The sequence below is a fragment of the Cryptotermes secundus genome, unplaced genomic scaffold, assembly GCF_002891405.2.
Source record: "Cryptotermes secundus unplaced genomic scaffold, Csec_1.0 scaffold1158, whole genome shotgun sequence".
Taxonomy (NCBI): Eukaryota; Metazoa; Arthropoda; class Insecta; order Blattodea; family Kalotermitidae; genus Cryptotermes; species Cryptotermes secundus.
Window position 1 is genome coordinate 317,757 of NW_019729912.1, and position 13,184 is coordinate 330,940.

General features: G+C 39.6%; 1 protein-coding gene across 2 annotated transcripts in view; it reads right to left on the reverse strand.

Annotated features, from left to right (window-relative positions):
* Positions 1–11,196, reverse strand: part of LOC111865839 — a 74,516-nt gene extending 63,320 nt beyond the window's left edge. Inside the window, exons 1-2 of one of the 2 annotated variants that reach the window (XM_023854195.2) lie at positions 10,820–11,196; positions 9,371–9,491 (exon numbers count right to left, since the gene is read on the reverse strand). Coding sequence is in view for 1 of the 2 variants with exons in the window: in XM_023854192.2 (XP_023709960.1) it covers positions 6,839–6,841 (3 nt within the window). In the remaining variant the exon portion in view is untranslated. Of the gene's footprint in view, positions 1–6,838; positions 6,923–9,370; positions 9,492–10,819 lie in introns of those variants that run through there. The other variant, XM_023854192.2, reaches the window with a different exon arrangement.
* Between the last annotated feature and the right edge of the window lie 1,988 nt (positions 11,197–13,184).

The following is a 13,184-nucleotide window of genomic DNA, read 5'->3' on the forward strand; positions in this document are numbered from 1 at the left end:
AGTTGCCTTCACTGAAGTGAACATCATTTACAGAATCAGAATTGGCTTTGATGTATCGTCAGCAGGTCTGAGAAGGAAGAAAGACATGGAACTTTTGCAGGGTGTGGAAATATGTTAGCCTCGGTAACTACTACGTCCAATAGATATTAATTTCGGAATGCAAATATATTCACGCAGTTCCAATGATTATTCGTTATTGTGTGTAAGGAAAGTTTCAACACTGAATTTATCTGAAACTGAACTCAACTTTAACTTCAGTTCTACTTTCGTATTGACACTGCAAATCAATAATTAATTTAGTGAACAAGGTTATGGTAACATAAAAGAAAAATAATGTTTTTTAATTAACTCTGATATGCTGACTCCAAATACAAACACACGTTTTCAATAAAGCCTCGGTTTTGTGAAAGGTACACTGAATTCTGGGCCAAAACAACTTGAATTCTCTTCATGTTCTTATAAGATTTCCTACCGAACAAGTTGGCCCAAGACACAGGCTATACTTAAATTTTCGTGATTTTCTTTGGCGTCTCAAGGTTATATTTAGATATTAAGTAATTTGGTCATTATAGCTTCCTTCCAAATCCTCTCCAATTCACTATCATCCAATCATTCAAAGCCACATAATCCGACCCACCGACGCCTTAATTAAACAAATTATAAATAAATAAATGAATAACCATAATGTGAGAAAAATATGTTTTGCTAGTGAATTTATTCTTACTGAAGTAACGTTGGTATTTCAAATTACGTAATAAGTGATAAACACATTCATGTCTTGCATATAAAGAATAGAGGATATCATAAAAACTACTCGTATGCTTGCTATAACTTCCTAACTGCAATTTTTAAGATAAAGATTACCGGATCTTGTCGAAAACGTTTCAGAGTATCTAGTATATGCTATCTAAAAGAAGTGAACATTTATGGTTCTGCGTTATATCGCCGCAAACTGGTAGCCAGATGCCAGTCTATGACAACGGATTTTATCTGAAACACTACAACATGCACGACGCCACTCAAACATTGATATCAAGCTGACGTACAAGTAATGTAAAGACTACAGTTCGCTTGCGGACTAAAATCAAGGAGTTTTTTTAGGGCCGCGCCATAGCTCAAGCGGTTAGTCGCTGGCTTCTCACGGCGGCGGCCCGGGTTCGATCCCGGGTCTGGTCAAGTGGGAATCGTGGTGGACAAAGTGGCGCTTGGGCAGGTTTTCTCCGAGTACTTCGGTTTCCTCTGCCAATCTTCATTCCACCAATTACTCCACAATCACCCTCACCTATCATCTAGGGCTGGTACAATAGGCCAGAAGTGGCCGCAGTACAAGGGACTTAGTCCCACCCCACTAACAACCAATTCATCGCTTCCATAACGCAGACATACTGCAGCCGGTACTAAATTCAAGATATGAATATGACAAGCCGATAAATCGCCACGTTATTTTATCTTGAAACTTAGAGGATGCATAAGCACAGATTCTCCCTATGTCCAACTTGAAACAGGTTGTATTCGACTTTTTAGTGTCAAAACTGCCAGTGACCCCAGCAGAAGTACTGGTAAAAATAACACGACACATGATGTTTGTTGTAAAAGCAACATACACTGAAAGTATAGAAGAATAAGAATGACTAATACGCATTTTTAATTTCCTCATAGGTCTATGAGATCGACCAAAAATCGTCCCGCGATCGAGCGGTCGATCACGATCTACGCATTGGACATGCCTGCTCTAGACCAACGAGTAGGTCATCTGGCTACTGTTCGAGTTTCAGCTTTGCGGTCTTGGGAGCTAGAATGTAGGTTACTTGCAAACGTAGTCTGGTTTGTAAATCGATTCAGATGTATTGGTAGGTCGAGATGTCAACTTATTCAGAAAATCAAACTCTCATTCGACTTCCTGTGCAATCATGGTAATATTGCCATAAGTTAAGTTGATGATGCACCACAAGACATTCTGATTAATAAGAACAGGGTAGAAGTGTTTCCTTCTTTCATTGAAACACCAAAAGTAACACGGGAGAAACATGCTGATTCATAACTTTTTTTTAGTGGTCATCGCCAATTTTAATGCACTAAGTACATAAACATTAAACTTGTAATTATTATGGGGTAGAACATACTGAATAAGGTAATATATTTACTCTAAGTTCGAAATGTAATATTTATTATGTAATTATTATGTAATGCATTATTAATATGTAATATTTCAGAAGAAAAGATAGATATATTTGACAATTTATTTAAGTTCTCATTTTTAACAAATGTATTTGTAATAAATTTTTCTACATTCTCTTAAGTCCGTTATTTAACGGTACTGCCAGCATCGCGGCTGGAGAAAACAGCATACTGAGAAGCTTCGTAACTTGTACACTTTGCCAAACATAATTAGAATGATCAGCTCAAGGATGGTGAGATGGGCAGGGCGCGTAACACGCATGGGGAGAACAGGAATGCATATAGGGTTTTGGTGGGAAAGCCAGAAAGAAATATCTAAGAGTTTGTGACGATGGTACTCGTATATTAACATCTTTTTGTGTCTGTACATTACCATCAATTTTTTTATTCAAAACACACAACGTTTCGAAGGTTAGATTCTGTCTCCGTCTTCAGGTGAAACCTCCTTAGAGACGCAGAGAGAATCCAGTCCCGAAACGTATGTTTTAAACAAAAACAACAGGACGATAGGTAATGTCCAGAAATACAATAATTGCAGAAAGAAGGAGACCGCCAGCAAGACCTAGATGAAGGTGGAAGGTTAACATTTAGATGTATCTTACATAAACATGATGGGATGGTGTGGACTGGATTAATCTAGCTCTGGAAAGGGACCATGGAGGGCTCTTGTAAGCATGATAATGAACCTTCGGTTTCCGTAAAAGGTTGAGAAATTCCTGAGTAGCTAAGGGACTGGTGGCTTCTCAAGAAGGGCTCAGCCCCATGGAGCTAATTAGTTAGCCAGTATCGAGACTATATACCGTCGGTGTTAAGACGATTAATGAATATGGAGCAGCTGGTGGAATATTTGATTAACATTTTAGTGTCTGTCTCGTAGGATTTCAGGTTCTAACAGCAGTGGCTATGAAGACACCTGTCTTGTGGGATATACGGCCGTGTAGTCAAGTGAGTCAACCAAGGCATCGGAGGAACAAATCGCAGTCATCTTCAGGATCGAAGAGTAAGGCAAGCAAGAAACTAGCACTAAAGGAAGCAATCGGAGCGATCTCGCTTGCTGCTGGTGGTCAGAGAGACAGCCAGTCTACGAGAAACTACCTTCAAGTGAACTCAAATCGTGTAAATCCGCTCTCTGGCAGCCTACGAGAAACTACCTTCAAGTGAACTCAAATCGTGTAAATCCGCTCTCTGGCAGCGCTCGTGTTGACAGGTTACATAATGTAATTAATATACCTCATGATGGCCGTTTGAGGCCTCAACATGTGGTGAAAATATAACTGAATGTAACGTGACAGTGAAGAACGGTCACGCAATCAACGAACGTTAAAGAGAGTTGCAGAAGAAGACGGAATTTTAAACAATAAAATTAATTGATACAGGAAGCTGAAATGTACTACTGCATTAGCTCTGTTTGGTTCCTAAGTTCAGTCCATCTCTTTAACTATTAACTTTATATGCAACTATCTGTTCAGAAAAATATTCAATAAAAAAAAATTCCATAATCACATTCAAAACTAAACTTTTCTCCACGCTAGGCATAATGCGGTGGTATATCCTTAACTATAGGTGTAATTAATGGGTTTACTGTCATTGCCTTGTTGGTAGAGCCACGTTTGAGAACGGTCAGCACTATTTAAATGTGAGATTGGAGTCAAGATAGAGAAGTTCTACAATGCACATTCTTCCCCAGTTACACCATTTCTCGATTTTGTGACTGCTTTAATTCGAAGTATGGAGAAATTTTAATAACTGACACAGGATCTGCGATCATTAGAGAAATCCTAAATGGATCGTGATGTCATCTACCACCGATTGCGAAAAGCAAGTTTTTTTTTTTTTTTGCTTTTGTTGGAGTATTCTCTTTGGCCAACGCTCCCCTACTTACACCGTCCCTAAATAACCTTAAAATAGGTCGGTTTTAGAAGCGGGTAAATCCCCTGAGAGAATTTCTGGATGCAGATCCTACAGAAAATAGTTTCCTCTTAATTTCTAAGTCTAAGCATAACATCTAGCGAACTACTTCACGTTCATCATTTCTTTCACAGTCTATCAATTTATACATTGGACCTATAGCTGGTCTTCCTTGCCGGCATGACATACTCCTACTGCGGTCAGTGCTTCAAGGTTTATGTGCGGTGTAACTCGTCAGGAGGTGTGTGGGTCGATCTTGTGAAGTTTAAGGTAGGCCGCACACCGGCATGCATCAAGACATGTAACAGTCAAGACACTATGTCTGCGACATGACACAAAGAAAGGTGCACAGTTGAAACGAATGAGATTATGAAAACCGCCGCACACCGGTCTTGAGTCATGATGCTGAAGAATCATGAATGAAGTAAGACTGCGTCTTTTGTCTCATGTCTTGATGCTTGCCTTGACGCAGTTGGTGTGCGGCGGCCCTAAAGCTTCTTTTCCACAAGAATTTGTGGCGAGAGAAATATTGCTTTAAATGAAGCGGTTTCCAGACGACCAGACGATGACCAATGGTTAGCCAAACCATCAACTCTCGTGGAAAAGAAGCCTAACGCATTCTTCCTCAGTCCTTAAAACGTGATTCGAAACGGAAAGAGTAAGCCAACGCGTATTATAACTTTTCCTACCTAATTCATACCTAATCTTTATACTATACACCACCGCTTTCACAAAGGACGCAGCGAGTTGGATGGCGTAGCAGTAACGTTCTAGACTTCTATTCTGGAGGAATTCCATTCGAATTCTGGCCGGGATACCAACTATAGCGACAAATATTTGTTGACTTCCAGCAGCCCCTCCAGGGATATTCCGGGGGTAGTTCCCCGATCAGACTTTGTTGCAAATTCTTCCCAATTTATTACTCACCTTTCGTCTTTCTCATTCGACAACACACAGTATCGGATACAACGTTGCAGATTAACACATACGAACGCACTGATAACCGAGTCAGAGCGATATAAACAATACATCTGTAGCGGGGGAAATGCTCCTGGAGTACCGCTGCGATAGCCGGCACTTCAGGGACCAAAGATTTCCGGATATTATACCGTTATACCTAGTGCGTATCTGAGTGGACGAAGCGACCTCGTGGACAGACCTAACCATTTAATCTGTCACTGTCGTCCCCGCCGCCATTTTCCTCACCGCTTACATAACATGATGCAAAACAGGTAAAGCTGTCCCTGCGCTTAATTAAGCGCCATGCCATGAAGACGTACGGGGGAGTGGAGGTATAGCTCCATCATTCTTGACCTCGACACTAGATGAAAGTGAGTGGTCAGCTTCATGCTCCGGCCGATTTACCCAATAGGATAAAGGCCCCAGTATCCATTGGACAGGAGGCTGCGTGGGCCCCACAGCCGGTCGGAACAGTGTGAGAAGAAAAATCTTTTGCCCCTGCCGGAAATTGAAACCTGGCCATCTAACCCGTCGCCATACCGACAGAACTATCTCAGCTCATGAACACGGTGTGTATATATAAATAAAAGTAAAGGTATCCTTGCAACACGCCATGGAGTCCGATAGGGTTGTGAGACTTTTAGGCTCCCACATTATCTAGACAACCGGCTCAAAGATGGCGGTAAGGTTGTCAGTCTTATATGCCGGTCGCCCTTTACCTCCCAGGAGAATTCCTGGTACTCATTTCTGTTAGAGGCTGAGCCGACCCCAGGGCAATAGTGCGCCTGGAAGGATTAAATCAATTGGAAAAATCCACCTCAACGGGACTTGAACCCGCGACCTTCCGGCTTGTAGTATAGTGCCTCAACAACTACGCTACCGCGTGCCTCGTGTGCATGTATATATATATATACACACATACACACAATGTAGATACACTATACATATACACATAATCTAGAAAACAGAATACCAATATTTCACTCTTTTTAACATCATAATTAGTCAAATTCTGGTTAACAGGGCTTTCCAGTCGTTCAATATCGGATACAGCGTCTTGAACCGAGTGCAACAGAAAATAATTACCGTTTTTTTATTATTTTATTAGTTAGACTGAAGATTTATATTGTATCAACTGCTTAATGTGTTGGCAGTCGTGGCCAACAAATGCACATCAGTCGACTATGAATATTACAATGAGTCAACGAGTGCAACTGAACCGATAGGTTGATCCGCGTCGTCGAAATTATAGAGCAGTACGCGTGAAGATCCGAATGTAGGTCGAGCGATAGTTGTAGCGGTCTTGATGGTGTAACTTTCACTGTGCTGTATCACACCTGATGAATCTTTTCCGGTACAAACACTACTCCAGACATTTCACATGGCTTCAAGGAATATATCTTTATGTGAAAGTGAATTCGTAAACCCACCCTGATGCATAAGTATCGTACTATGACGACATAAGGAGGGTTTCTTTACAGGTTCGGAAGTAGACTGCATGCAACGACTAAGAATTATTATAAAAGAAGCCCTGCACAATGGTAACTATGAAGATTTCTGTCGCCTGTGACGTCATGCAGAACATTCTCAAAACGTTCATAATAATCTACCAGATTAAACGCCGCCTATTCCTGGAAAGCAGTAGTCTTCATAACCTTAGCGATATATAATTAGTACAAATTCCTGTACACCAAATGTAACGGTTATACTTCCGACTCGGTTCCAAGATCTTCGTTCGTCATAAAGGGAGGTAACATTTTGAGGTTAGGATTAATTTGTTAAGACTACTTACCATCCCTGAGGCAACGAATAAACTTATGAGACCACTGTGTTGTCTGTGTGTGGGTTGAACCTACTGACCTTACATGATATTTGGTATGAACCTTATGCCACTAGGGGTTGTCAACCAAACCACGTATTATTTACCTGCAACCGGTAATAAAACATGGCCGGCGCGCGAACTTGTGAAGAGTGCCGACATTATCTCCACGTAATTTAGGGTCTTGAACTTGAAATTGTGCATTGTATCCAACTTCTGTTACGGTATTCCTTCGTATAATGTAAACCGACAAAATGGCGACTGCAAGAACAGTATAATTATCCTCCATTTTCATAGCGATAGCCAACGAACCATTAGAGCTAGACATCTGAAAAATGATATGCAGTAATACTTACATAGTCTTCATGAAATATTATTTATAAGTCAACGATTACAAAGATGGCAACGACGCGAAACTGCAATTATGTCCCATAATTTTGATGTATACCAAACGTCTACTTAAGTATAACGTTATTTTGAAAAATAACTATAACTATAAATAAACTAACAAACAAACAAAAACATTAAGTTTACTAGTATTTCTGGCTATGACTTTTTGTGAATAAGGTCAGTATAATAACCCATAGGCTAAATTTCATTGTTGCTGGGCTACAAATTTCTGCTTCATCTTCTTCTACAGTTCAAGGGCCTGTCCCGACTTCTATGAATTCACCTTCCGTGCAGTTTACCGGTATCTCTGCTTCCTTTGGGCACGTACTTGGCACTCATCATTCTTCCGCCTTTCTGCATCTTCAAACCAATCCCGTCTGTATCTTCTTCTTCTCTCATTCACTGAGAACACTCCCAATTCTATCCTTACATTTTGTTACCAACACCGTCAGGCTGATTTCTTTGAAGATTGTAAATAAGAAACGTTTTCTGTGGGAGGGCTACCAATCCTTCGTACCACCTCTGAACCTGGAGTGGTTCAGAATTTTCTGTCAGGGTTTGCTCCCTTGGGTGGGTTGGCTTTATCATGCGTGAAGACCCACGCTGTCCTATTATCTTTTCAAGCACAGCGATGTTCCAGGAATCTAATCAAGGTCCTAGTGGAGTGTAAAATTGACCTATATATGCTGATTCTCCATATGTGGTCAGTTGTGATGGCAGACTCTTGTATAGTGAAGTCCATGTTGGCTATCCATAGTTCCAGCAGAATGTGGCATCTTGAACAGATGTCTCCACATGCCTCTTGTAAATACCAGTATTTCTTGGTTATTTAATAGTATTGTATTTATTGTATTGTATTGTATTGTATTTATGTAGCATTAAATGGGACATGAGGCTGATATGTTGGAAGATATGACAGCTTATCTGAGGGTAAAATCGCATAATTTTACATTGATACTGAAGAAGACCACAAAAATCCTCACCTAGAAGAGACCTGTTTCCCAGCAACGAATCAGACCAGGTACAAATACAAATGGATATTATTGCTGAACTGAACCCACTCAGTCAGACAAAAGTTTTATTCGCTAATAATACTTGATGGCAAATTAATTTCATGCATTGTTCAAATTGCTTGCACAACATAAATCAATCTCAGCTCAAAAGATAAAGGTATGGTTGCATCTGTGCCTAAATACTATGCCATGAAATGGTATTCATGGCAAGCAGATGAAGCTTAATATGTTCTAGAGTTCAGCACTGAACATCCAGACCTTCAGGCTTCTACTCTTGAAACTTCAAACTAATCTGCTGCAACTTATGTACATCCAACAAGCACAACAAATGGGATATTAGATATACATGTGTAGGAGCTGGTTCTACTGCCAATAAGTGTATTTCAAATATACTGCAGGCAATCGGCAAGTCTGCCTTCATATTGGTATAAAGTAATATTGCCGAGACTTAATGAATTAGAATCAGGTAACAGCATTAACTTAAGTACTCTGGTTGGGTAAATTAAGCCTGATAGGTTATCAAACCTGAAACACTACTTTAGAAGAGCAAGTGAATCCACAGATTTTCCAGTCCCCAATTTAATACCTGAATGTGTACATATATACATATCCACTAATCATATTTATTTTGCAATTCTCATTTATAAAGAAATTCTGATCATGAAATTTGTACTTGACATGAAGTACTAAGGTTCTGCTATTAATACCAAGATGTGGTTACTTGAACTATACTGACAATATCTGAAGCAATCCAGGATCTCTACAGTTAATAACCCTTTAAGCACCTCACAGTAAAACCAATGCGGTATACAAATAAGTTTGTTCTGAAGCTAGTAACAGAGAACTCACACCAAGGACTTCAAGACCCAGTAAAAATTATACACTGAACAGTACTGCCTACCTTGCTATGATTCTATAATATTTATTACTCTGCTCAAGTGACAATGGAAAATCATGACTAGTTGAAGCACTCTGTCTAATCCATATATTTTTTATTACTTACATGACACCTAATACTTAATAAGAAATATGTTTTCAACATTTGCTTTTTAATTCTGAGAATTTACAAATGTAAAATAAAAACAAAATTATACAGTCTCACCTGCCTTAAGGTTGTCACTGTTACTTCCCCTTCATATGGTACACTGTGCCATCACAAAGGCTCTCGTGAACAAGCCATGACATCATAACTGTTATATCCAGTGCAGATGAAAAGCCATTACCTAATTAAAAAAAGTCAAATAATGGTAGTACAACCATTGAACCGCGCCATAGCTCAAGCAGTTAGTCGCTGGCTTCCCACTGTGGCGGCCCGGGTTCGATCCCGGGTCTGGCCAAGTGGGATTTGTGGTGGACAAAGTGGTGCTGGGGCAGGTTTTCTCCGAGTACTTCGGTTTCCCCTGCCAATCTTCATTCCACCAATTGCTCCACAATTACCCTCACCTATCATCTGGGGCTGGTACAATAGGCCAGAAGTGGCCGCAGTACAAGGGACTTAGTCCCACCCCACTAGCAATAAAAAAAACATTTCATATTTGTACGAATGAAACTGTACTAAATAATTGAAGCAAGTCAATGAGGTATAACCATTACATCTGATGTATAGTAAATTGCATAACCAAAATTTAGGTAAGTCTACCATTACTTTCAGTAATAAAATATTGTACAGCAATACCTCACATAGTCTGGGTAATCGGTTTTGTCAACATCCCAGACTGTTTGAAACCGGACTAATCGAGGGACTAAATACATACAAAAAATTATAATTGGTTTAAAAAAAATTCTCCATTTCTTAAAGATCTACCTGATCCATATTCTGCATTATGTAGAGGAGATCGTATTGGCTTTTGTGGTTACCCCATATGCACCGAGAATGATTTGTTAACTACAGAAATGGAATTTTGGATCGAACTGAGTGATGTGTTGGGTGCATAAGTGGAGTGGAAGCTGGAAATATTATACAGAATGGGCACCAGCAGCAGATACTGCTGTAGTTGCAAACCAGCATTTCGTGTATTTCCTTTATCTGACTGCTAGATTGTCCTCCAAATAACTACTACACAATCAGAATCACCTGCATATTCGTCCACAGAAACCTCATCAGAAGGGATATTTCTTCTACTTGTATGGTATTTCGCCTTCCTTTAGTTTACTTATAATGACTCATGGTAATAACTGTAATACAGATTCACGATTCCTTATTTACACTTTATTTTGCAAGAAAAGCCATTTTTCATAATTTCTACTAAATAAAACATGAGAACACATCTGAGGGTTTTTTATTGCTTGTGGGGTGGAACTAAGTCCCTTGTACTGCGGCAGCCTATTGTACCAGCCCCAGATGATAGGTGAGGGTGATTGTGGAGCAATTGGTGGAATTAAGATTGGCAGGGGAAACCGAAGTACTCGGAGAAAACCTGCCCCAGCGTCACTTGACCAGAGAAGATAGCGACTAACCGCTTGAGCTAAGGCCGCGCCATAGATAGTATTTAATTACATTATAGCATTATATACGCAAAGATCCTTCATAACACTGAAACAGAATACTCACTTCAGTACAGCTCAGAAATACAGAGAAATAATGCCCATTCAGCCCTCTGTAGCACATTCTTATAACCATCTTATTCTGTCACAGCTTCTTAATGTTCTACACTTCATTGAACAATTTTATCTGGTTGATTCCCAATGAATTTCGTTGAAATGTTCCTCGTGAAGCCCGGTGGCTTTCCGCAGGTGTCTTACATTGCCTTAGCGTCCCCGGAGCTTACCACTGAGCTGATTATCGTCACAAATACGTTAACTTCGTCCTCAAACTCTTCTAAATATTTCCCTAACACTGTCTCATCCTTTAAACTGTTCCTTTTCTCTATACTATTTGGACTTTATTCACAATTCAGGTCCTTCTAATTTCATCGGCTACCTTCCATTGCCTTCTCCCTAACGCAGTGTAGCTCGTTGAAAGAAATATATGCCATCTATCGGTGGTTTGATATTTTAGAAGTCTGAGATACTTCACATTTAGTTGTGTCCCAACGTTACTGCTGCACAAAATATGATTCTATATATCGCTATATATGGCGAGATAGGAATTAATGTGGCCAAAACATTTTACAAGTAAATAAAACTAATATTAACGCGTTCATACTAACTTCGCCGACAAGCGACGGTCGCTCGGTCGGTATAGTTCGCTTGCGGACTAAAACCATGGGGTTTGTTTATTTTTCATACCCTTTTATTTCTACACCACGACATGTTTTGATCATTGTGATCAACATGATGGGGTTACAATAAATTCGTAACAGTCGTCACTGAATCGCTGGACTAATATGGATCCATATTAGCGAATATAATGAATGAATGTATAAGGGGTCGGCCTTCTTGGCCCTTGCACCGCGACCACAGTGCTCTATTGTGCTTGAGAGAATATAATAAATTACAAATTAAAATTAAAGATTCGGGTATTTTTTACTTTGTTGTAACATGATAATAAAATATTATAACAGAGTATTAGTTTTATTTATTTACTAACGAAGTGTGTTGCCCCCTTGTTGATGCTCAGCAGGATTCGAACGAAAATTGTGGGGTCTGACGACGGTGTATAACACTCAGAATTACTGGGTTTTCAGACACTGTTTATCGTCTGGTATTCTAGAACCCAGAAAAAACGTTTTGGCAACTGGAGTCCTGACAAAATCAATTATATCACAGAAATGGCAGTCAAGTAACTGTAACACACATAATTTTCACTCTTTTCTTCTTATTATGGTGACAGCCCTGAACTCAACATACCACTTATTAAGCAATTTGAAATGACAGTATTTATATCAGAATAAATGTTTACCCTCTAATCATATATGGTATTCTCACATTATGATAAACAAAATTATAAACCCACTAAGAAATACAAAAGTAAAGAAAAAGCAAACTCATAACACTTGTGCTCAAAATTCAATCTGTAAAATCATAATGTGAATCAAAGTTTTTGTGTCCAGACTTGGAATCAGCATCTAGAATTAATTCAAACCGTTAGTTTTCTTTTGTTACCATAACCCTGCTGACTAGTTATGATAATTCCACGTCATGGGAACCCTCAGCAGTACATGCTTCGAACAGTATACAACTTTTCAGTATGAACCCAAAATGCTTATTATCTTCACATCCCTAGCCTGTGCCAAATCATAGCTTGATATTCTGTTTCTCTAATATTCATTTTAATATTACACTCCACTTGGACGACTGAAATTAGAGTTTCCAACTAAGATTTAATTTCCTCTTGCATTACTACATTGTGATCAAGGATAATGAGGTGGTCTGGGTATGTAGCACGAATAGGGGAAAAGAGGAATGCACATAGGATATTGGTGGGAAAGCCAGAAGGAAAGAGACCACTGGGAAGACCAAGGCGTAGGTGGGTGGACAATTTTAAAATGGATCTTAGAGAGATAGGATGGGATGGTATGGATTGGATTGATCTGGCTGATGGTAGGAACCAGTGGAGGGCTCTTGTGAACATAGTAATGAACCTTCGGGTTCCATAAAATGCTGGGAAATTCTTGAGTAGCTGCAGAATTGGTGGCTCCTCCAGAAGGGCTCAGCTCCGTAAGTAAGTATTACTACATTCTCCACTTACATACATTATCCTTCAGTTACAGCATTTATTCTCATAACTGATATACTAATACACCCAGGGCTTGAGGTGGGGCGGGATGGCATCCCGGTTCTCTTCTAAATGGCTTAAAAGCATCCCGTTACTTCTTTGGCAGTAAATGCAATGTACAATACCCATGGCTTGAGGTGGGGCGGTATCGCATCCAAGCACTGAATACACCCCAAAAATATGCCTCAATGTTGTATGTAAAATATGTGAATACTGCATTTTAGATTGAAGTGATTACAGATGAGTGTGATGTGGAATC